Genomic DNA, 25,398 nt, shown 5'->3' with positions numbered 1-25,398 from the left:
TATTTTTGGACCAAACGATTAATCGAGAAAATAATCGACATTTTACCTGGTGTTACGTCATCTTCATCCACAAATACATACAGTAAGTGTCTGTTCTTATTAATACCGTATTCATATTTTCACGTATCAGCGACAGTAGCGGAAAAAGAGTCAGAGCAGCACCGTTGATGTGTATGAGAGAGAAAGAGAGAAGAAGAGAGTGTTAGTGAATTTTGGCAGGTTTGCTTCCCTGTCCAGGAGAAAAAGATCCTCACCAGCACGACTTCAACTTCAGTATTGTATTTTTGACCCCTAGTGTAGCAGCAGTTTGGAGTAACTCTGCAGGCGTTGAAGTGCCAGCGAGTTCATTATTAGATGGGCAGTGCATCAAACAAAAACATAAACAGAGTTTGTGGCCCACAAATGAAAATCCATATTCCATTGCTGTCAGGGAAGGCAATATTTCAATTTAACATGTTTCCTCAATCTCCTGATTTCACCCTGTAAAAACCTCTTAAGGTTGTTAAGAGTCAGGTTTGGAATGTGGGTAAAATGAGGCGTTTATTTTTTGATGGTCGGTGAATAAGACAGGCTGCAGATTTCATCAAGGACATTAGAGAAACACCTCCGCCGCTGCAGAACAAAGTCAGAATCACATAGACTTGACGTCACTTTTGGCACACGGGACATTTTCACATGCACAAAAACTGAAAACTCTAACCTCACACTGACATCAGCAGCACAACAAACACCGGACGTGTATACGGCAACACGGCGGACTCGCGCACACATCTTTGGACACATTCGGACAAACACACACACAGAGCATAGAGAGGTGAAGTGATTACGTTCATATAGGGCCAGTGCTACATTCATTCATGTTTCCATCCAGGCTCCCCAGAGTGAATCCACACCACAGTAGAGCAATGCTGCCCCTCGCAAAGAAAATGAACAACATATGGACATGGAAACTTCTACCCGTTTGGTTTAATGGGAGCTTTCAGGGGGTAAAAGGGTAAGAGTGAGTTGATATGAACATGTGTCAGGAGGGGGAAACACCCAGAGAGGGAATGAGGAGGAACATTTATGCACCACGCTGCAGCATAAAGATCCCGTTCAGCATGGTGTTTCGTCACCTCGCTGCGCTCCACAACACGCACAAGTGACATGTTTTTTTCTCGTGTGGAAAATGATCTCAACTAGTAGCAAGTCACACACACACACACACACGTTACTTTCTAAAAAGGTGTTAGGAGTGAGATGTGACACCGACACGTGAATTCATGTATTCACCGCAACAAACACTTACTTGGCACAAAGACTGAGTATGTTTTCCTTTGTAAATGAGTTAGTTTTTACCTTGCATAATGTTAAAAAATATAAAGTCAAGTTCACGGATAACGAGTGGCACTGCCACAGTACATGTCCCATCTGTTTCAGACATTAATACGATGAACAATCCTCAAAGCTACAATTATTAATGTGGCACTATAACACGTTAACAACCACTTTGCAACATCTCCCCCTATGAGAGGAGTTAGTTTTTATATTTGCACTATTCCTCTGGAGTCAGTATTATCAGTTCTACTCGTAGACTGTGTATAAAAATGGAAAACAAATTGGACGTGGTCTTCAGGTTTGTGAAGTAAGTTCGAAATTAGCCACCAGGGGGTGAAAGTCTATGGGGAAAAGGAGCTTCTCACTCTATTTATAGACATTTTCCTGAGGAGTTTGTGGTCTCAGTCGCTAGTTTCAGGTCTTCTTTACGTTCTAATTCGGGGGGGGGTGTAGCCAAGTAAAAATGGTATAGTTGCTTGCTTTAATTCACATGGCGTCAAATCGCAAATCCTGAGGCTTCAAAACAGGAGTTTGTTTTGCAACCGGAAGACTTTGTCCATTTTAATATACAGTCTATTGCTCTACTTTATCAATAACCACAAGTGTTATTCTGCTACATCTCTGTCTGACTGTGACTCCTGCACGTCGTCTTCATCAACAACGAGCTGCTCGTTTGCCGTTTCAATAGACGTTTGGAGCTCATCAGCCACTGCACTGGTTGCCATGGTTTCACTAGACACTGCGTTTTCCATCTGAGATTCAGTCAGAGTTGCGCTCGGTTGTGAAGGTCGAGGGGACGGCGTTGTCATTTCATGACCCGCGTCATTGCTTATCGCAGCTGCAGAGCTGTTTTTCACCGTGTGGCCTGAAGCTGCGGCTTCAGCAGCCGAGAGCTGATCTGTCGTGTGATTGTCTGAATTTGATGTAGAGACGTAAACAGCTTGGGTGGCTGCAGAAAAGTACCTGTTCTTTTCACTTGAGTGGCCTTCATTGTTGTTGTTATTGTTGTAGTTGTTATTTGTCGTGTCCAGCAGCTGAGTGTGTACCGAGGAATCTGTGGATGTCTTTCCATTGACGGACGGTGGATTCACGGTCCACGAGTCCTGGTTGAAATCTGGAAGGTGATGGACGACCAGGGGAAGTGAAGTAACCTGATTTGACCCACTGCGCTCTTTGACTACATGGTTGCTTGTTGGTGGCTGGTGACTGACTTCTGACAGCCAGTTATTGGAGCACAGCACTGCTGGAATACTACAAGGTGAAACAATAATACCAGGTGTCAGTGTCCATAGTTACTCATGAAAAAAAAAAACTTTACTTTTTGGCTTCTGAGCCCAAAAGTCTCTACTACAAATGCATCTTCCACAAACAATAGTCCAAGATGATTAGAAATTAAAAAATATTATTTGTTGAATCCCATGTTTTATAGAATCCAACATAGGCTCTATATTAGCTAATAAGAAACAAGTTAAAATAATAATTCTCAATTACTTCTTTATCATGAAAACAGCATTGACATAAAACCATGATAGAGTTTCCAAACAGCAAACTTTATATTTTAAAGGTCTGGTGTGTAAAATTTAGATGAAATGACCTTTATTTTGCGGAGAAGTGTAAAATTACCTGTTTTTCATAACCCCAGCATTACTCTTTTATATTTATATCAAGAGCCGGGTCAGCTCTAAAGAGGCCGCAATTTTGGACCGCAATGTTTGTACAGTAGCCCACAATAGACAAACTAAAGGAGCTAACTGACATAGGCTCTCAAACAAACGGAAGGGACAGAGTGAGGTGAGGTGAGGGATATTCAGCGGCAACATGCAACTTCAAAAATAAACACTGCTACATTTGACACACTGTAGGTTTAAGTGTTAAAGACAGACCTTGCCAGCTGTTTCTGAAGTTCCTGCGCATGTTGGTTGCACTGGTCAAAGTAACAAGCCTGAGCCTCCACAAAGTCCGTCAGGCTCCGCAAGTGGTTGGTCTGAAAAAAACAAACAAAAACCAAAAACACGAGGCAGTCGGAACCATATTAAGTTTGGACCTTGCATAAAAAAAGAAAGAAGTAAAAGCACCATTAAGTAAACACAAAACAGTATTGTTTGGATTTGCTGTTTTTAGAAGTTTAAAGTCACTCTTATTTAGGGAAAATCACAGTAGAACTCAAACTGAGTAAATGACTCAAGCAAAAATGACACAATTTTCCCTCCAATTGTAAATGTTTGTGTTTTTGAGCACGTACGTGTGTGTTGCTGATTCCTTCCAGTGCCCGTCTTGTCATTTCTGACTGTCGATCAAACAGACTCTGACAGATACTCAGCTCCATCTCCGCCTACACACACACACACACACACAAAATCATCTTTTATGTTGTTTCACATTTTACCACCTCTTGAAAATTCCCCATTAATCCTGAAAGATTGAATCAAGCAAACATAAAAGAAAAAACTATTGCTGCAACAATCAGCACAAAAAGTAAGGAAAGGCATTTGTGTTTGGTTGATTATTTCTTTGTTGTAACAGCGCTACTTGGCAATAAATCGTACACCGTTGGAAAGCCACGTTTGCAAGGAAAATGCATTTGTGGGTTGAACAGCAGAGTTAAGCTTATTCTGCTATTGACTGCATCATTTATTGGATTAGATGATTGACATGGGATTACCACTGGTTGCAGAATATTTACTCGATATCTCTCTGCAGTGAGATTGCCTCCAATGTAGATCAATCATCCAATAAACAACACCAAACAAGAGTCAGTAGCAGAATAAGCTGTTTAGGCAACTCTGCTTCCTCAAACCACAAATGCAATTTTCCTTAAAAATGTGACCCCATTTAAAAAGGGACATAAACAGGCGTTCCAACGGTATAAAATTTAATCCCAAGCAATATTGTTATAATAGAGAAATAATCCATCAAACACACATTTCCTTACTTTATGTGCAAAGTGTATATTTATCACAACAGCCTGCAGTGGTAAAACACTCTCTCCATTACGCATTGGGAATAAACCAGGAAGTTTATGTAGCACAGTGAGCATCAACTCACCTGAGAGATTTGCTGGGCCCAAATCTGTTAGAAGGAAAAAGACAAGAGGAGATAAAGTCATGAACTCAGTGACCAAAGGAAAAAGTTCAGCAGTTTCTGTCCATCGTCATCGTCCTCCTCCTCCTGTGTACAACCACTGACCTTTAGCCACTTCACACGCAGGAAGCTGAACATGAAGGAGACATGAGACCTGTGGTCTTCATCCAGTGGGTTTGCATTTAGGCTCTGATTAAAGACAGAAAAGAAGCAGCGCTAACTTACAGTCAGTGAAACGGAACGAAGCGGTGAATCATTTTCAAGCATTCAGTGACTACATTCTCCAAAATCCTTGAACACTTTTATTTTTCCATTTATTCAACACAAAACGATGAAAAAAAAAAGACATTCAAAACTCAATGATGCATTGGTGTGATGGCGATGTGAATAGTATGAAGAGTTTTGAAAAAGCGGCTTTTAGTTCCCGACCGATGCTCGTCACGTATTCGAGGGCTACGTTTTGAAACGAGAGAAGGTCAAGAAAGACGCCGTCACTGTGACTGTGACTCACTCTGTCCTCTCGCTCAGCCTCATGGGCTTTCCTCAACCTGGATTTAGCGATGTCCAAGTCCAGACGCCTGTTCAGCAACATCCTGCGCTCGTCCTATGAGCAAACACAGAAACACTCTTAGAGACATTATGATACTTGGCAAGATGGAAAGCTTTATTATCATTATATAATATAATGTTGTACCTGCTATAAATCAGGGCTGCAACGACTCTTCGATTATTACTCGATTACAAAATTTTCAACAATTTCCATAATCGATTCATGTGTTTTTCTTAATATTTAAAACCAGTTTCTCTGATTTTTCAGCTTCTTAAATGTGAATATTTTCTAAAACAAACCTAACCCTGGTTTGTGGACAAACTAAGACATCCTTATTTCCAGGTTTGGTAAGCATTGATCAACATTTTTCAACATTTTCTGATTTTTACCAACCAACGAGTACTCAATTAATTGAGAAAATAAGTGATAAATGAATGAATTATGAAAGTTTCACATAATACAGAAATTAATAAAACAGGTTTAATTTCATTTTTTTTTTGGACAAACAACTAAACGATTCTTTGAGAAAATAGCCGAATTATGAAAACAATTATTGGGTTATGGGTGTGTGTTAGTGTATTTTACTTGTATGGCTTTATATTCCCCCTCAGTGTAACTCCGCAGAGGGCTGAGAAAGTGGATGTTGGTGCTTTGGACAAACTTCCTCTCTTCATCACTGAGCTGCTTCTGAACTTCTCCACACCTGAGCAAAGCGGCTCCTACACACAAAACACACTGCGGTTTAAACAGAATACACACTGACAACATGTCAGCGTGTCCACAGAAAGAAATACAGCTAATAGACCTGATTATGTAGTTATCATGCACATTTCTGTCACCCAGCAAAGTATTCATGGATGTGTAAATAAAAGAGTATTTTAAATTCACCATAGGGTGTGGTGGATCCAATCTCTAGTCCAGCCTGGGTCATTTCATTTCCTAGAAGCTCATTGGCACGAGGTCTTGGTGGGACACTCCATTCCAGATGCTCATACAGCCGATCCTCCAACCGTGCTCCTGTTCACCAGGAGGAGGACGACAAGTGTGTTCATAACTGATTAATTTCACTGAGAATTGTTGTTGTTGTTGTTCAAGCTCTTCCTTGTCAACAATCAAAACAACACTTTGTGAGGTTGAACAACAAGCTGCAGAACCATTCTATGGCAAATATATATACTCTTTAAAAAAGGTAGAAAAAAAAAAATGATTAAAGCACCTGTATGCGGTATTTATCAACAGACATTTAACACAACATTGATTATTTTGTCAAGGATTTATCATCACCTGAAAATGAAGATCTGTTGTGTTTTGTTACCTTAGAATGAGCCTTTTATATTAGATAGGAAGCAGGGCTTTATACACCGATCTACCATGATTGTACAGTGGCCCAGGATGGACAAACCAAGGCTTTGAATGTTTTTTATGACACCTGAAAGCCACTGTAGTTGGACTGCGGAAAGCCATTGAGTTGGTTGCAATATAACTCTTTACAGCTAGATGCCACTAAATCCTACACACTGGTCCTTTGATTAATGATCATTAAAACAATTGTTAACTGCAGCCACAGAGAGTACATGTGCAACTAAAGCACAGTCAAATTTGCATTGGCTTCAACTACTCCAAATACCTTTCAAGCAATGTTTGGACAAGCATTGAAAATTGAAAGTTGTAGTTATTTTGCCATAAATCCATGCATAAAAGGTAAAGCTACAGTAAACAAAACCGATTCCACAGAAATTATCGGTCAATAGATGAACAACATACAAGGTTTTTCATTACTTGTGGCAGCTGCATGGTCTCCACCTTATTGGACAGATTATAGATCACATCCACTCATAATTCCATTAGCTGAGGCAATTGGATTCAGCCAGGCCAAAAAACAGAACAGGACACAAGCAGTGGAAGCAAAGGACACACGGGAGACATATTAACAGTGGGAGAGCTCATAAATCTGAAGTGCTGGCTCCCACGTGCCAGTGGTTTTACAAAGAAAATCATTATTATGATGATAGACTTGATGGTAATTGCCACAAGAAGCAATGGTTTGGTGAAGCTGGTGTGCTATTAGGCTGTTAATTATGCAACTGCACAGGATTATACACATGCAGACTCACTGGATATTTCTTTATGTATTAGGTATGTGTAACTCATACTGTGTCCAGTGTGGAGAAGTGTTGGCATGTTGTTCTCCTCTGACCTAATTTGCCCAGAGAACTGCCACCTCACAGCATTTTTTATTCTTTTCCCGGACTGCTCCCTGTGAAAGTGTATGAAAATCCCTGGGGATCAGCAGTGCCTGAACTACTCACACCAGGTCACGTTCAAAAACACTTGAATCCCCCTTTCTTCATCTCTCTTATGCTGGGTTTGAAAATTCTTGCTGCCAAGTTATTATGAAACGTCAACAATAGTCACTGATCAAATGGCACAAATCTTATTCTAACCTAAAGACAAACGGAGAATGAACAGAGCATGTGTCTCTCACCGGGGTTAGGCAGCAGTAACACTTCAGTCTGAGAGATTATCTTGTCCGTGCAGGTCTTGGTGGCTTCAGCTCGGGTCAGAAGCTCCTCTAGACCCGGGTCCAGCTCTGTCCTCCCCGCCTGACCCAGGCTCTCACCGGTGAACTGGAGTGGATTAAGATAATTAATCGATTCATTAAGGAGGTTTCATAAAACATCATCAATTTAAGTAATTTCTGTGAGTGTTTATACCTGAATAGCTCGGTTGATGAACTGACCCGCATCCACAGCTAACCGTGTCAGATCCATGGCAACGTCCCCCAAGGTCGCGCGCTGGTCCCCCAGTGTTTCTGAACACGGCTTTAACGGCTGAAGTGAAGTGAGGCTATAATTATTATAAATATCCCAGCACAAATCTCGGCATGGCCGCAACAACCTGTTCGCTCGGATTACTGTTCGTTAAAATTTAACTGCCGACGAAATTCAGAGCACACGAGTGCAAACACCTGCGGGTTTATTTTGCTAGTTTATCCTCCCGCCGCTACCATGTTGAGTCAAGCTAGTTTTATTTACTACCGGTTTATTGCCTCCGTCCGGTCCGTCCATACTTTACTCTACCGCCGCAAACGCATAACAATTAGATAGTTTCACGGAAAGCATTAGCGAGCTAATTAATTAGTCATACTAAATATCGCGATGTATAAATATATTATAATACATTATACTCGTACACCGACCTAGACCTCTTTGAAGTTGACGACTATTTTCCGGATGCACATTTACTTTCAAAATAAAAGCATAATCTCAACGACCTAAAAATAATCTGGCAGCAAAATACGATCATATAATAATAATATAATAAAAATATAGAGCTACAAAACAGACTTTACCGAGCTGTCAAGTCTTAAAATACAAATGAATGATAATGAATACATAAATGTGTTTGTCATGTCAACACACTGTGCTCCAAACTACTCTTTCCAGACAAATCAGTGTCCCTACAGGGAAACGCCAGAGCAATGACGCAAAGATGATCCTGTTGCAGTCAGTCAGTCATACTCCGAAAAGGCAAGTATCCAGTCAGTTTAACCTTGGAACGCTCTGATTTGAAACCAGTATTGACAGTCTCTATCCAAAAGCAAGTACAAACAGCAGCCAAGCATTGACAAAAAGGAGAAAGATAATGATCATACATACAGCAACCTTTTGAGTGTCTGAACTCATGACTGAAAAACAAAACAAAAATAATGCTCCAATGCTCAAAGACAATCCACTTCCCTTGTTTTTTTTTTACTTGTATCCCCACCCAGTGATCTTCAGCCTCTCAACACTGTCCCAATTGGTTCTTGTCTGAAAAACATGAGCGGATTGGACCATTGAGCGTGTGCAAGAGAGCGAGGAGAGAGGATTAAAGTAACCAGTATGTCAGTCTGCTTCAGTGAGTCTGAGATTAAAGGACACCCTTCTGACAGACACTTAAACCACACAATTTATTACAGGAGAATGTACAGCAATGCAACAAATGTCCTTCGTTTCCAGAAAATAGGAAAACTTAAAATATCAATGGAAAACAACAGAAGCAGAAAATTATACTACAAAGGGAATTTAACACGAGGAATATTTTTGCACTTCCCCTGAGCTGTCTTTACAGTGCTGTTCTCCCATTTTGTAATCATAGGTGTGTTTTATAAGTAAGGCCCCCAGCCGAGATACATCTGACACAGCAGTTTGTCATCTGTAGCTTCCTGTATGAGGTAGTGGACATGTCCTTCTATAGACAGAGGCAGACCCAGCACTTTGTTCCTGCTCTTTATGACTCCCTGCAGACGCTGCTCGATGTCGCACACATGTGTTTTAGCCTGGCAGGAACAGAGGGGGAAACATGAGAAGACACAGTGCCGCTTACACCAAAAAACTGAATATTTATGGACTGTTTTTTGCAGTAAATGTAGATCTAGTTATATACCTTCTCATTCACTATCTCGCCAGTCTCACTGGCTTGAGTTTTGGAAAGTCCTTTGGCTTGTTTGCTCCACTCCACCAGAGGGTCATGAAGGAAGGTCTTCAGCACACTTTAAGTCAGAATTAAAAGACAATACACATACAATTTACTTGTCTATTAAGTGCCAAGTAAAACAGAAAAACATTAATTGCATTATGATGCTACTGATGATGCTGAACCTACTATATTGTTGCTTAAAAAAGAGCAAAACAATCAACCTTGTGAGTGGCTCCCTCTGGTCTCTCATCAGTCTCAGTGTGACCTCGCAGGCTTGTCTGAAGAGGCCTTCAGTGCCCATGGGTCCCATAGCATGGACCATGTTTTGGGTCAGACGGAAGGGAACCACTTCAGGGACATCAAATGTCTCCCCCTAGTGGGAGGGACAGAAGGAGCATGAAATGTCAGGCATTCATATAAACGCAAAACAATGTCTACTTTTTTGTGATTAAATGTTTAAGATAAATACATCACAATAACAACATTTTCATAAAAATGAATCCACACACAAACCTTGTTAAAGAGGCAGTTGAAGTCGACATGAACACATTCCCCAGTGAAAGAGTCAAAGAGGATATTTTCTCCGTGGCGATCTCCCAAACCCAGGATGTAGCCAACCATTGACATGACAGCAGTGGAGCGGCAGTACGCAGAGCGGCTGCTGTACCTGTAAACATCAGAAGTTACATCATGAGTTTATACACCAAACAAGACGCAAAGCGGATCCCCGAAAAAGCACCAAAATAGCATTTCAGACATTGCTGGTAAGAGAATAATTGTAGGGTGTACCATGATGTGGGATCAGGAAAGGTCCGGAGAAACCACTCATGGAATACAGGGAGGTGTCGAGCACATAGAACCTCCTTGTGAATCCGTAGCTTCTCCTCAAACGGGGCTGTCTTTGGAAGAATGAGCTTCCTTAGCTCTTTACCTGACAAGTTGACACCTGAAAACACACATATGAATATGAACAAACTATATAATCTCATAACTTTGTTTATATCCACCTTGTTATTGTTGGGCTTTACTATGAATACCTCTTTCTTTATACAGCCTGGTAAGAATGTGTCGAAGTCCGGCCGTGTTGTTGACCCACTCGATGATGCCGCACTCCTCATTGAGGGGAATCACAGCGTAGGTACGAATATGCAGCTCCCTCCGCCTTGACTCGGCATCTTTACGGAGACACTACACAAACACAAGAATTTTTGTGCTTCTTGGTATTTTATATGAATCTTTAAAATGAATGAATTCATATTCACAAATAAACATTTATGTTTTTAACAGTTTATTATTGTTTTTATTATTTATTATATTTTGTTGTTATTTTTCTTTAGTTACTAATCATAAATAGATTATGATCTATAATCATAAAGAAATCACAAAATAATAAAAAATAATATTATGCAGGATAACTGATATCACTTGGGAGTCAAAAACCTTACACACCTTGTTGATGAGGCAGTTGAACTCCATGAGCCTGCAGTCCTTCCTCAGGTCATCTTTGGGTTTACACATCATTGTGTAGCTTCTCCCATCCGAACCCTTCAGATTTATCTTCTTAGGCTTTTGTAAGGAGGCCAAAATCTCCACCTACACACATAGAATCAAGCCAAGAGTTGTGAGGCACAAACCATGTAAAATGTGTTTTCGCTAGCCATATTTCCAACTAAAATATTTATTTTATAATGATAATATCCAACACCCTTCCTCTCTTTCTCTTACAATATCATCAAAACCATCCAAGTAGGCCCAGTGTCCAGGGAAGGCGTCGTGCTGCGTGTTTGCCCCTCCTGTACAGGGCAGTGTGGGAATGAGCACCGACTGCAGCGGGATCAGAATCTGGCTGAAGGTTGGCTCCTCCACCAGGCGTTTGAGCTGCTTGAAGTGAACACTCATGGTGAGGGTGGTGCTGTTACCATCCACCTGGACAACAAAATCAAAAACAAGAACTTTTGTTAGTCTTCCGGCTCTCTAGGGACCGCCACAGCAGATGATCGCATATATCTTCCTGACGTAACCCTCCCATTTATCTTGGCTTGGGGACTGCACTAGGAGTTCACTGGATGTGGCTGTGGCTAGGGTCAATTTATACAATGAGCAATGGGGATTGGGTACCAGCTCTTGACCAGAGGGGACTCAAACTGCCAACCCTTTTTCTGGTTTCAAGACCAGTTCTCTTCCACTCGGCCATGTGGTGTTAGAAATGATCCTATCTCATAAAATGAGATAAGACATACATAAAATCTACTTATGTGTGAGCTTTGATGATGTGAACCGCTTTATGTTTTTATGCTTTGGCTCAACAGTCCACTGACACGAAAAGTGTGTGCGGTGGCGTACAGAAAACTATGCTTTAATAGTTCATTTACACTTGTGTACAATAATCCACATAGAGAGAAATCACAGGTTTGTATTATGAGTACATTTCTATTCCAAACAGAATCATTTTCTGTGATAAATATTTGATGTATGTGTTTTAGTGTGAATACCGGTTTGTTGCAGAGTTCCAGCAGCTTGTCAGTCAGTTTATTGGCGTCTCCAATGAATTTCTCCAAAGACTGTTTGAGACTGATGGCTTTTTTAAGAATCTGATTACAGCGGTTCTTTCGCGTGGGGTAGGAAGACTGAAAAACAAACAAACAGTAGGGATTTGGCATATTTCAGAAAAGCTACTTAGGTAAATTTATGTACATGTACGTGGTTACTAAATACATGTGGTTTTCAAATAATAAAACAAAAATATACTAAAAGTGACTGATCTGTTATAGTATATACACACACAGGTTTGCGCAGCTATTCCTTTTAGGACACTGCATAGACTTCCATTTATTTAGACAGTGTTATCCTTGACCATAACCAGTTAATGTCTAAGCCTAACCTTAACCTAACCACAATTTAGATCTTAGCCCTAAACTTAACCAATTCCTCAGGAATGACGTTCTGCTTCATTATGACCAGGCTTTAGTCTCCATAAGAAAAAAAAAAACAATCACACACATTCTTGGACAGTCAGTAAAGTCAGGGCAGTCATAAAATTTGTAACCTAACCATAAAGCTAAGTCTATACCCTCAAAAAGGCCTTTGAAGTTGAATTTGCCCTCACACACACACACACACCTTTGAGACAGCGGTCATGAGCCACATGGCCTGTTGTGGGTACGCCAGGAAGACCTTGGCCACGATTGTCATGAGGACACTGAAGACCTCGTCACTAGAGTGACACACTCTGGAGATGAGCTGTGAGAAAGCAGTCAGGAACTGGTACGGTGCCAGGTTAGAACAGTGCTCGGTCACCACTGAGTTGATTTTAGTCAGTTCCTGTCTCATCTGTCTGTCCATTCGCCCAGCTGAGAGGGGAGATATTTGAGGGTGAAACTTTAGTTTATCCACTAGATAAGTAGCTCCTAAAGTATCCAATCTTTATTGCTTCTTTATCACAATACACTTGGCCACCTACCTTTCTCACATTCACACACTTTGGCTCCAAAGTCTAACCAGAGAGACAGCATGCGAGGCATGGCCTGGTAGATGTACTGGTTTCCATAATGCAAGGCTCTGGAGGGGAAACAACAACAAATTGAGTTGGTGATGAAGTAACTTAAGTTAGCACGTTCTTACATTCTACGAATGCAAATACACAATAAGCCAGTTCTCCTCTTACTTTCCAAAGTACATGACGATGTATCGGATCAGGTTTCCCTGTTTCTCCATCTTGTTGTCAGTCACCATTGGCATCACTTTGTCATAGTATTTGGCCAAGTAGAAGTTTCCATCCTCCCACTCAGGCAGAAGGGTTGTCACATCCTAAAAAAAAACAAAGCACCAATACATACTTTGTTGTCTGAATGTTAACATGAATGTTGGCCTAAAATATCTACGTAACTGCCTTTGTTGTTCTTTTCTGTCTGACATAAAAAATCTCAGCTGTACACATCATCTTCATTTACGTTTCCATGTTTCTAGTAATAATAACATATTCATTGAAGCTTCCTGCTCTCCCTGTGGTCCGTTCCTTCCTTCTACACGACAGTTACCTTGTACACTTTCATGATGGCGTTGGACTCAAAATTGGCCGTCTCCTCCATGAAGCGTCCCACCAGCAGCATGGCCTTGCCCTTGGTCTGCAGACTGCGTGGGTCTGTGAGGGACTCATCATCAGGGAAACATTGAGCCACACCTTTTTGCAGGACGATCAGGGCCTGATGTGCATCACCCTGATAGGAGACATCAATGTAGAACGCTTTATCAGTGAGAAAATTGCCTGAATGTACTTTAGTTCTTTTTTTTTGTACCTTAGACCAAAGCCACTTGGCCTTCTCGGTCACCAGCTCAGCCAGATGTGTGTTCTCTGCGTTCAGGAGAGCGTTGAAGGCAGTCTGGTGGTGTCCTGCCTTTCTGGCCACTCGGGTACTTTGTAGCCAGCACTCGCCGACCAGCTCCTGACACGCAGACCTGCAGAGTGAACGCAGGAACAAGATCTGTGAAGTGGCCTGGATGTGGATGCAACTGACAACGACCCTGTGCAGACTTCCATCTTAGTCAGGAGCTTTGGTAGCTTTTATTGAATCATAAAACAAAAACCTGAAATAACTACAAAAAAAAGGATATTAATATTGCAATGTCATTGTTTTGAAGGCAAATGTGTGCATACTTGATTTAAAATGAAATAAATAAATAAATAACTTCTTGTTCTGCACTCACTCTTGAATGTTCTTATATTAAGCCAACACCAGTGTACCTCTCCAACACCTTTTTAAATTAGCCTTTCCTGATACATCCTAAAAATAAAGGTGTCACTGTTTCTACTGTTGTATGTGCAGTAGTTTGTATTGTTCATTTAATTTTAAAATTAATATTTCATCATAATTTTTATGCATTATCTGTTTTTTAATTAGGGTAAAATGGTTAATATTTGTCACTGGGTGTCTTGTAAAGCACTTCACATAAAAGACTAATTAAAATGCACAGCGAAAATTCACACATGGCAGGAAGAGAAATTTGGTGTAAGTTATAATGCATGTCTGGGTGCATCCTTACCGTGATCCCAGACTGAGCAAAGCACGACGGAGAGCAAGGATTGGCTCTTTGGCCCTAAAGGAATTCTGGGTCATCTCCAGTCGGTCAGCCCAGTGGGGAGGCAGCTGAGTGAGACAGGGAGTGGAGTTTTCCCTCTGTTTCTGCAGCTCAGTGAACGTGTGCTCCAGCTCACTTAGCATGTGGAGCCTAAATACACAAATACACAAGTCAGGGCTTCCGGGCACTCAGAGTGCACTAAAAATAGATTATCATTAATAATAGAAAAACCCAAACCTGACAATATACTCGTATCCCCTCTGATAGGTCCCACACTCATAGCTGGCTGCAGACAGAGGGACCACCTGCTCCTTCCTCACAAGTTTCAACTTCTCATAAAACGCCCCAGCATCCTGCTTCTTAGCCGACAAGAGCAGCTGGCCAAGGCGCACACTCCAGGTACTGGATTGATGGTCTAGAGTAGAGACATAACAATTATGAATCGCTGCACTGACATATATTATTGTTTTTTGTAGAAAATGTGAACAGAAATGATGATAAATGCCTTTTACAAACTCAAAGTGACATTTTCAAATTGTTTATTGTTCTCACCTGAAGTCAAGTAATCCTCCAGCAGGTCCCATTTTCCAAGTTTCCAGGCTGCCTCCATTCTGTAAGTGTTAAGCTCTGACTTCCACTGGGGCCTAAATGTGAATGCAACAGTCAGTCAGTTCACTTCACCTCAAGCTACCTACATCACAACCAGTTTGATGGCTTCTTTGCGCCATCTAAGCCAAAACAAAATGAACAATAGATGACAAGAAAACTGGGTTTTAACAGACATACTGTATTGTTGAATGTGTTTGTGTGCATCTTACTTGTTAGCCAGTACTCCGTTAACTTGAGTGATGACTGTGGACAGCTGTCCCAGGCCGAGCATAGACGTCATCACCCCATGATAGTGACCAATCTAAAATCAAAAGCAGATAGAGAATGAATAATATAATATAATAATAAGCAATCATACAAAGTTGGTTTATATAGAAGCAAAAGAAGTCTCCCGTGTGTGTGTGTGTGTACCTGGTCTGACTCCAACTGTATGGCCCGGTCATAGCAGGCGGTGGCGTCTCGGAGCAGGCCGATGCTCTCGTGCTCCAGTATCTGTTCCCGTAATGACGGCTCCTCCCTCCTCAGGGCGTTCACTCCTCTCACGCCATCAGGTTCATGCATGGCAGCGTACAGTGTCTGCAGCAACCAATAACAAAACATACTCTTAACTTATACAACAAAACAGTAATCATTATCAAACATCTTTGGTTCTCTATGTTCATACCAACCTGCAGGAAGGTGAGATGGTCCTGGATGTTCAATTTATTTTCCAGGATGTAAGCTTCAAAGTGCATGAGAGCGCGTGTGTACGCTTTGGACCGTAGCGCAGCCTTGGCCAGAACGTCCTGTGGAATACCCTTCAGGAAGGCCACCACACGCTGATAATCCCCACTCTCTGGAACAAAAGTTTAGTACGTAAGCACTATTACATGGTACAGGTATTCATTCAGATTAAGTTAAAAGGGAACTAAAGTATATGTACTTTTAAACTTCGGTTTTCTTTGAGCATTAGTATCTGTTAGCTCTTTTACTATATCAGCTATCTTTAAATACAGTGTACTTTTAAAAGAGGTCAGTGTGTTGGGTGTATGCATCTCTAACCGTTGTGTTTTGATTTGGAGTAGAGGATGTGGCGGCTCCACTGTGTGAGGTGAGACAACATGCTGAACACCGTCTGAATGCTGAGCTGGGACAGGCTCGACGCCGTCTCCTGCACTCGCAACCCCGCTCTTCCATCTCCCTCCGTTAGTACGGCCAACATTTCTTCTGTCACCTGGAAGAAGGTGGTGTTATTATTGCTGCAACTACGTCTTGTGCTCCTGTTGTTCTGTCATCGTGTGTGAGTGAACGGACGTGTCCTCACCTCCTGTTGCTCTGCGGGCGTGCAACCCAGCAGCATGTAGAGCAGAATATGAGGCAGCAGGTAGATTGCGACCTTGTAGTCGTGTTTGATGATGAAACTACAGCAGGTGAAAACCTTACCGGCCAGCCCATGTCTCACCTGGAAGAAGACAAAAACCAGCTCCTAAAATCTCAGACAAGTTGCTATTATTTTACCAAATAGATTAAATTCAGTCTCTTGAGTTTGATCTGCTTAAAGAGAGTCAAGCTAACCTTGCTGATCAGATATCCAGCCCAGGTGGCTGACCAGTCAGAGAACTTGCTGCCTCTGTTACTCAAGTACACAGGTTTCTCCAGCTTAGACCAGTTCACCTCCTTCTGGCTGCTCTTATATCTGCAGGTAAAATGGAAAGAGTGTAATGAGCAAGTAAGGTAAGAATGTGTCCAGGAAATAGAGAGAAGAAAAAAAGTAACATATAAGATGATGAAGGCAATGAAAATGTATTAAAAGGGATCTGTTCTCCCGAATTACTGTGGCTCAACAGTAATATACTGCACGTCTACGAGTGTGTCAAGCTGAATACCTGCTGTTGAGGTGAGGTTCCAGTATTTCTTGGATGTGCTCTGGAAATCTCCTCCACAGACGGCGACCAGGAGAGTCTGTCCGTCCCTCGCGACATTCAAAGATGGACAGCAGCTCCTGCAGACACCACAAAAGCATCAGCAGGAAAAATAATAATAAAAGAAACAAAATCAAAAGCTATTAAAGAAAGTGGAGGCATGACTGTGTGTGTGTGTGTACCTGAATTGCATAGGCAGCCGAGTCCTGTGCTCTCACATCGTCAGCATACGCCAGGAAAGTTCTGGTGAATTCAGTGAGCAGGTCGTAGGCAAAGTTGGGATCTTCAACTCCACTCTATGATGGAGGGAAATCTACATTTATTTTTGATTTCCTGCTGCACTTATTTTCCATTTTTGCTTAATCTTATGAACTTCAAATCATTTCACAGTTCACAACACTGAGAGGAGCTACTCTATGATTCGACAAATTATCTTCATATTTAACTTGTGAAAAACTTTAATCTAGAAACACTACTTCATAGAAGTGTCTCCCTCTAGTTAAGTAGGAGCAGCTGCAAAAGCTAACCCAGCTGTATCTCAGTGATCACGTACTGTTCTGTCTATTGGACACACGCTGCTAACGTACTATATTTGACAATGTGAAAGTGTTGTTTGTAGGACTAGCTTACCACAAATGTGTTGCGGTCACCATGTGTGAGTGTGTGTGACAAGTCCAGGCGTCCTGGGTCCACAGCGCCCAGCTCACCCAGACACTCCCCACACAGAAGTCTGGCCTCTGGGGACGAGTCCTGGCAGCCCTTCAGCAACACTGACACCAAACTGGAGATGACCGGCTCCACCGCCTCACTCGCACAAACCTGCCTCAGAAGCCACTCCTGCAGTCCACAACAATTAAATGTCATCATTAAATGCATATTTAACACAAATGTGGAGGAATACAGCTGTTATAAGTTATACTACTTCATATAATACATCGTATGTACCTGATTGCTGTGCATCATGTCCCTGAGGCTTGTGAGAGCATGAATCCTCACATCAACATTTTCATGTTGGACGGCTCTCATGGAGAGCTGCAGCTCCGCCACCAGGTCACTTCTGCTGGCCGTCAGCTAGATGACATTTATCATGACACATGACAATTTACTGTATAATTTTATATTAACAACTGCATCAATTGCCATGTTTTATGTTTTGTATCCTTCATTATACTCTTAATTGTTATTGTGACCATCCTTGTCAATACTGACCTTCTTGTAATCCTGCAGGACACTGTGGATGTCCTTTAACTCAGGATGATCAGGTAGAAAGTAAATCTCATGGAGGTAGTCCTCAACTTCATCCCTGTGACAGACAGACTCCCTTAAACGACTGCTGGTATTTTCTAAAACCTGTGCACTTTCTGTACAGTGTAAGCAGGAAAAAAATAGGAAACACGGGGCTTGATGTTTAACTTTGTAAGCACCGTCCTTTATGAGCATTTTACCTGTTATCCATGATGAGGAAGCGGATAATAGCAGCGGTTTCCTTGGGCTGCAGAGGGATCAGGGGGAGGAGAGCTACAATGACATGACTCAGCAGAGGACCCAGGTGTGCAGGGTCCACACTCCTCACAAAACAATCCCACGTCCTGTCCACGCACACAGATGAGACAAAGATACGTGATTTGTTCAAACTTTCCTGAGCCTATCATGAATAACAATTAAAACGTTTATTTGTCAGTTTTGGCAGCAACAGAAGCCAATGTGTGTGGGTACTGACTGGCAGCAGAGCAGAGGAAAGTCCTCTCTGTATCGGAGGCCGGTGCGGAGTGTGGTCATCATCTTCACTCTGACAGAGCTGATGTGTTTGGAGCCCATCAGTCGCATTAGAGCCATCACACTTGTCAAAGCCTGTGCAACACAGGAAAAAACTGTTAGCATGATACAAAACCCTATACATAAAGATTTGGGTTATTAACACGCCATACTAAAAATGCTGACCTCCTCTGGTGCCTTGTCAGGGACTATTGAGGTACACTGTTAACTATGCTGTTATTTAATTAGATCTCAGAAGTGGACCACTCACCAGCTTTTTGCGGTCCTTCTCTCCTGCGCTAGAGCTGAGCAGCTGCATGTTGAAAAAGGCAAGAATTCCCAGAAGCTTTGGTTGAAGGTAGTCTGCCTGCAAGTGAGAAAAAACAGAGTCTTTGTAAAGGGTGTGGAAATGTTAATATGAATATCAAAAATATACTAAATACAGCTAAAATAAATATCTTCGCACGAATAAACTAAACCAATAGCCGGCGACTTCATAATATAATATACAAAAAAATGTGTCTACAAAATGTTAAGTAAATGCACAATAGTTAAAATATGATACATTGCAAAATAAAACGATTGGCTTTCCTATTTTATTTTTATTTGGTACATACCATGCGTTCTGGGGTCGTGATGTCTCGGGGACCCTGGTACGGATCATCGTTGGATGCAAAGAAGGCCAGGATTGCCAGACCATTAAAGACCTACGTGACATAGCAAAGTGAAACATGTGTGTGAACAAGTATGTCGTTTGAAGAGTACGTCGCTAACATGAATGCACACAGTTTGTGTGTGTGTGTTGACCTGCTGGTAGTGCTCTCCAAGGCGCAGCAGCAGCTCATTGTGTAGACCTTGGAAGTCTTGCCTTAGCAAAGATCCCAGTTTAATCTCTGTCTCACTCTGAGGAAAATCAGGGAAAGCAATATAAATCAGTATTTACCATGAACGGCAAACGTTTCAGTGAGGTAAGGTGCTATTATTGTTACCTGCAGGTAGTGGAAAGCTCTCTCCAGCTCCTCCTTGGTGCAGGAGCAGACCAGATGGCTGAAGATGTATTTGAAATTGTTGATCAGGATCTCCCTCCGGTTGGCCTTCAGTTCATTGGCCAGTGTTCGGATGAGTGAAGATCCTGTGGAGCTTGCCTTTGCTGCCAGGTAGGGCAGGAGCACCTGAAGGGTCCTCTGTGGATACAGACAAGCATTCACCATAAATGCTAGGGACAACATTCAAAAGAATTTTATGTTTCGGCAGGACTGTGCGTACAGTGAGGAAGCGGTGGAGGTCTGGAAAGTCAAAAGCATGTGCGATCTGAGCGAGGATGTCCAGCGCCAGCTCTTTCTGATTGGCTGACTCTGAGTTCTGGTCAGGTGTGCTTCGCAGGGCTGACGCATGCCGTGAGTGAAGCGACTCCACCAGGAACTATGTGCAGAAACGAAGAGAGAAGTTTTAGTTTGGTCTTTTTTTCAGTCCCCAATGTACATGAAAAGACAGTTACCCTGTACATTTTGTTCCCTTTTATTTAAATTATTAAATCAAATATTAGCAGATTTTATACCTGGCAAATAGGGTTCTTGTACTGACTGAAGAGGGTTTGCAGTTTCATTCCTTTGGCAGAGGCCAGAGCTCTGATCTGAGTGTAAGCAGCTACAGACACTGTGGACGACTTGGACAGTAGACAGTGAAGCAACCGCAACAAAGAGAATGACACCGAAGTACCCTGAGATGCTCTGACACAAGAAGAGAGGGATGGACAGAACAATACATTTGAGAAAAAAAAACAATTCAACATGGGAGAACCGACTCCCAGTAATACATGTAAAAATTATACATGAACCTGTACCTGCCAATCTCCCCAGTCGTCAGGATGAGAGTGTTCCGCAGGTCATCATCTTTGTTGAGTTTAGCATTGTTGAAAGCTTCTTTAAGACGCGCAGCCAGGAGCTGGGAGAGTGAGAATTTTTTTTTTTTACAACACAATCACCTTATTTGCTCGGGCTTGGGACCGGCACTAGGAGTATTCTGGATGGCTGAGGCCAATTCAGAGCATCCACTTAACAGTGAGCCATGAGGTACCTTGCTCAGGGGCAAGGTACCACACCAGCCCTTGACCTGGTGGGGACTTGCCCCCCCGTTAAACACACTGTATATTTAATATGAAAATAATGGTCTTAGTAGATGAGTGTTAAGGACATACTCCACCCACCTCACTCAGAGAGCTCTGCTCTGAGTTTCTGGTACTCTCTGTTAGCAGGAAACGCACTGATTGACTGAAATGTATTCGGACAGCTGAATCCGAGTCCTCCATTAGACCAATCAGAGCACAGAGAACTGCCCTGGAATCGCTGTCCCCACCAGTCAGATTCACATGTTGGCATAGGTGAGGCAAGGCGTCTAGAAAAGCTGGAGAACGTTGAAAACAAACAACAGTACTGGAGTATATGCAGTTTGTTGCCAACTTATTATTTTCAAAGTCAAATGGAAAACCCTGTCGTACCTTGTTTGACACTACTTGGAGCTTGCTGTCTGAGTAACGGCAGGAATGGCCTGACAACCGTCGCCTTCAGTGGCAGACAACTGTCCTTAGCATGCTCTGCTGTGAGGCTGAGGCGGAGGCAGAGGATTTTGGGATTACAGGTGGACTCTGCCTGAATGTCACTGAGCAGGGAGTCATCTGCTTGGACACAACTCAGCTGACCAGTGATCCTCGCAAGCTCCGATTTCACCTGTTCCGACCTGTCCTGCAACTTGGAACTGAAAACACACAGAGAAAAGAAGTTGTACAGCAAAAGATGAATCCAGTAATGAGGGTAATATGTGTGTGCGTTTTAACATACAGCAGAATACTGCTGATGAGGCCGTGGTGTGCAGATCCCAGGTGATGAAGAAGAAGAGGGAAGGCACGAACTGCAGCCGCTCTCACCACCTCTTCCGGACTCTGCAGTGCCTTGGAAAATACACACACACGCCACGTCTCACACACACCGTGACGTAGAATGGCCAGCAGTGACACGCAGTCCACCTGGACCTCAGGTGCTAGAGAGAAACACACTTAGAATTACTTTCATTTAAGGGATTGTTAAAAGGATGCTATCCAATATTAATATTCTTTCATTCTGATTTCACACATGGAGACACCAGCTACAGACAATCACAAATAATCTGATGTGAATACTCACAATAACAGAAGCTTAACTTCTGAGCCAAGGCAGAAAGCCAGGAGGGGAATCCTGATCCCTTGTAGGCTGAGGCGGACTGATTCTCACACACCCAGGGAAGAGATAACAGAGCACACACACGCTGCAGGAGCTCATCCTCACATTCTCTGCTCACTATATTCACACACACAGAGGGGTAGTGAAAATGAATGATCATGAGTATACGTTTCCCTTCAAAATGTTGATGTGTCTTTAGGCTTTTGCTGCCTCAGAGCTGAAAACATGTAACACATTACATGTGTGTCCATCCTTACTTGTCAGGTACACGATAGAGTCCAGGACCTTGACAGTCATCTGAACAGCAGACTGAAAGTAGTCCTGGTTTGAAACAGTTTGAGTGTCTCCTCCTAATACTGAGTGACAGCTTTTTAGAGCTCTGCTCAGAGTCTCAGTAGAAACCCAGAGGAGAGGAGAAAGACTGTTCACAAAAAGACACATGGAGAAAGTAAGACATGAGCCCTATGTGATGCAAAACTGTGACAGTGAAAATATATGGAAATGTTGGTGTATTACCTGGTGGGTGATGAGCAAAGGGCTGCCAGATGAAGGGTGAGGGTGAGCCCCCCCAGAGCTGAGAGAGTCTGTGTGGTTTCAGGTTCACTAGAATCTGAGTTCAGAAATCTCAGCAACTCCTCCAGACGACTGTTAACCACAGCCCACACGTTGCTCTGAACACGCATGTCCAGCTCACTTTGGACACAGAGACACAAAATCTCTTAAATTCTTCCTGATTTTGTACAGAAAATTCAGTGAAATTATTTGTCTAAAAAAAAAGGAACATAACATAACTAACTCCGTCACTGCTTTTTCAACAAATCTTCACACAATCAAGAAAATAATTAAATAAATATCCTCCTCACACCATGAAATATAACTACATTGTATGTGTGATATGAGGCCTATGTGTTTGCACAGTAATCCTGACCCCTGAACTCACACTGAATCTGACATTTTTGATGATTTGCCAAATGAGCTGGTGGTAGTCTTGCAGGATTTCTTGGCAGCAGTTTCTCCATCTCTTAACTTCTGCATCACCATAGCAGTCTCAGCCTTGAGCGCCGCTTGGAGAAATCCCTCCGCACACTGCAAAACAGATGTTGTGACTAACAGTAGAAGAGATAATAATAATAATTACAGTACAAGATCATACTTCAGCTTGATTTTCTGTTCCGACGGTGCGTGCCAGTGTCCTGCAGACGTCTGTGACTCGCTGCCTCCTTAATGATGCAGCACTCTCATAAACTGGGGCAATAGATAGTAAGAAGCTGAACAGCAAGCAAATAGATTGAGTAACCTCTGTCCCCAACTTCACACCTTTTCCTCCAAGAGTACAAACACACTCAAAAATCTGTGAGAGGTACATGGGCTCAAAGTGTGTGTGAGAGGCACCAGATAACTGAAACACACAGCGGGTCAGGCGTAGTAGCTCCCCTTCATAGGACTGCTTCTCATCTAAGCATGGATTTGCTGTAGTGTGTGTTTCCAGCAAGTGAAGGTAGGCTGCAAAGAACTCATGGGATTGCATGTCAGGAAATCCTCTCAGCTCCATGAGTACTCTCAGCATCACCATGGAAATCTTTCTCAGCCTGGTGTTGCCATTGGCGAGGATGGAGCAAGCAATTTCCCAGGCAGCACTGAGGTCACGACGTGAAACCACTCCCCTCAAAGCGTCAGTGAGAACACCACTCGCCACGGCAGTCAACGACTCCAGTGCAGCAGGCGAGGAGAGTACAAGAGGAGAAGGAGTGAGGTATGAGGAGGTACAACCAGGGGAGATACTAAAACGCTGGAGTGTTACAGGCCATTGGTTCTGTGAGTGAGCACCAAGAGAGTGTCCTTGTCCTGCAAGTGTGACAACATGAGCATACATGATGTCGCTGAGGTCCTGGGCCAGAAATATGAGTTCCTGACTGAGACGGCTGAAGATGAACGGTGCTCTGACTCTCAGTGTGTGAAGTAAAGAGCACAACACAGCAGAGACCCGTCCGTGGATGACATCACAGTCTGGAGCTGCTGCCACACGAAGCAAATGCACAGCCACCCATTTACTGAAGTCTGATTCAAAGGAAGGATGAGGAGAAAGAACACATACACACTGTTATCCTCCTTATCATTTTACATCTCTGACATTTATCTTTATATTACTGATAATAAAAGGTGCATGTTCTACCAGTGCAGCTCTGTGTGGTGTCTGGATACTCGGCAGGCTGGCAAGCAGGATTGGCGAACATCAACGATGAGGACTTGACTATATGCTGCACAAAGTCCAGCAGCATCACACAGGCTGGCTCTGATGTGGACTTTTTATTCAGACCCAGAGCAACTGGTAGAGGACAAACAAATGATCAGTTACTGTAACATAGTCTGAAGATCGGCAACTGGAGGTGGTTAAATATAGAGATGGAGATGGGTAAATGTAGTCTGGGGATGAGCAACTTCTCAGAAAGTTTACAAAATAAATCTATATTATTCACTCCTGTCATTCATCTTGTTAAAAATAATCAACTATTACTCGTTTTAGAATCCTTAATAATCGATTAATCTAATAATCGTTGCAGCCCTAGTTGCAGTCCCATAGTAGATGAAAGATATTAACACTGGTTATAGCTTCGACAGTAAGGTGTTTCTGTTATTGTGTCCACCGGCTGTCTGTGGTGTTCATAAGCAGTGTGTAGCGGTCAGAGTTCCTCTACTTACCGACATCCACATCTGTCAGTATCCTGTCAATGAACTGACAGAGAATCTGTCGGGGTTTCTGCACTGCCTGGTCGTACTCAGCAGCGCTGGCACTGAAAACAACAACAGCATATTACGGTATTTGTGGAAGCACGCCACAAAACATGGCTTTTCTTAGAGAAGAGCCTGACATTATTTGTTAACAACTTAGTTTAGCACACTTGAGTTACTCACCTAGCTAGCTCCTGAAGTGCCGGTATCATGGCGGACATTTCGAGTCCTTCCATTTTAACGGTAATTTTGTCGTCTCGCTAATTCAAAAAAAGAAAAAGAAAAATGTCAAGACATTATACCAACGGATTATCGGGTATTTCCGACGAGAACACCACTACACGTTGATTTGAATCCTGTCAAGTCTTTCGAAAACTTTCGCTCCAAAATGACGTTTCATGTTTTGGTACGGCAGCCTCCGAGTGCCAATACACCTAATAAAAACCTCGATCGGTAAATTGCTCCCCCTTCTTAAAAACAAAAGTAATTTTGTTTTGTTGGTATTATTTCCTCTTATATTATATTATATTATATTATATTATATTATATTATATTATATTATATTATATTATATTATATTATATTATATTATATCATATCATATCATATCATATCACATCATATCATATTATATATTATATTATATTGATTAAATTTAAACAAACTACTCTATTTGTCTAATTAAAATGTATTATTTTCTATA

General features: G+C 42.2%; 2 protein-coding genes across 3 annotated transcripts; both read right to left on the bottom strand.

Annotated features, from left to right (window-relative positions):
* Positions 1–514: 514 nt before the first annotated feature.
* On the bottom strand, positions 515–8,718 carry LOC122783478 (endophilin-B1-like). Of its 2 annotated transcripts, XM_044048310.1 has the most exons (11): positions 8,608–8,718; positions 7,663–7,779; positions 7,434–7,575; positions 5,837–5,965; positions 5,534–5,667; positions 4,910–5,002; positions 4,504–4,587; positions 4,363–4,386; positions 3,560–3,649; positions 3,201–3,301; positions 515–2,568 (listed from the first exon to the last, which is right to left on the bottom strand). In XM_044048310.1, exons 1-11 carry the CDS (start codon positions 8,632–8,634, stop codon positions 1,923–1,925), a joined length of 1,587 nt encoding a protein of 528 aa, XP_043904245.1. In that variant the 5' UTR covers positions 8,635–8,718; the 3' UTR covers positions 515–1,922. The 2 variants fall into 2 exon arrangements, with proteins under 2 accessions (XP_043904245.1, XP_043904246.1); XM_044048311.1 differs by lacking the exon at positions 8,608–8,718 and having other exon boundaries at positions 7,663–7,869.
* Positions 8,719–8,881: 163 nt separating this feature from the next.
* Positions 8,882–25,095, bottom strand: atr (ATR serine/threonine kinase). The gene is made up of 48 exons (XM_044048027.1): positions 24,879–25,095; positions 24,666–24,757; positions 24,139–24,291; positions 23,119–24,023; positions 22,906–23,051; positions 22,482–22,658; positions 22,223–22,386; positions 21,930–22,082; positions 21,588–21,786; positions 21,248–21,504; positions 20,957–21,153; positions 20,594–20,694; positions 20,309–20,480; positions 20,017–20,172; positions 19,740–19,934; positions 19,558–19,653; positions 19,368–19,457; positions 19,022–19,117; positions 18,716–18,846; positions 18,441–18,584; positions 18,205–18,298; positions 17,941–18,066; positions 17,626–17,832; positions 17,178–17,291; positions 16,960–17,075; positions 16,649–16,769; positions 16,398–16,535; positions 16,136–16,307; positions 15,763–15,929; positions 15,506–15,670; positions 15,304–15,395; positions 15,038–15,129; positions 14,723–14,900; positions 14,450–14,635; positions 13,705–13,864; positions 13,447–13,626; positions 13,074–13,216; positions 12,870–12,967; positions 12,530–12,759; positions 11,902–12,036; positions 11,135–11,335; positions 10,859–11,002; positions 10,447–10,597; positions 10,199–10,355; positions 9,923–10,076; positions 9,631–9,782; positions 9,377–9,482; positions 8,882–9,269 (listed from the first exon to the last, which is right to left on the bottom strand). Exons 1-48 carry the CDS (start codon positions 24,929–24,931, stop codon positions 9,096–9,098), a joined length of 7,830 nt encoding a protein of 2,609 aa, XP_043903962.1. The 5' UTR covers positions 24,932–25,095; the 3' UTR covers positions 8,882–9,095.
* Between the last annotated feature and the right edge of the window lie 303 nt (positions 25,096–25,398).

The sequence above is a fragment of the Solea senegalensis genome, linkage group LG16, assembly GCF_019176455.1.
Source record: "Solea senegalensis isolate Sse05_10M linkage group LG16, IFAPA_SoseM_1, whole genome shotgun sequence".
In the NCBI taxonomy this organism is placed as follows: domain Eukaryota; kingdom Metazoa; phylum Chordata; class Actinopteri; order Pleuronectiformes; family Soleidae; genus Solea; species Solea senegalensis.
This window is presented reverse-complemented; position numbering and strand designations above follow the sequence as displayed.

Coding starts and splice junctions, on each gene's coding strand:
- LOC122783478 (XM_044048310.1), bottom strand. CDS start 8,634: ATGAGTTCAGACACTCAAAAGGTTGCT. Junction 5,966..7,433: donor GTTACTGCTGCCTAACCCCG/GTGAGAGACACA, acceptor CCTGGTGAACAG/GAGCACGGTTGGAGGATCGG. Junction 3,302..3,559: donor AAGGAATCAGCAACACACAC/GTACGTGCTCAA, acceptor TGTTTTTTTCAG/ACCAACCACTTGCGGAGCCT.
- atr (XM_044048027.1), bottom strand. CDS start 24,931: ATGGAAGGACTCGAAATGTCCGCCATGATACCGGCACTTCAGGAGCTA. Junction 22,083..22,222: donor CTCTATCGTGTACCTGACAA/GTAAGGATGGAC, acceptor GTGTGAATATAG/TGAGCAGAGAATGTGAGGAT. Junction 11,003..11,134: donor TGGATGGTTTTGATGATATT/GTAAGAGAAAGA, acceptor CTATGTGTGTAG/GTGGAGATTTTGGCCTCCTT.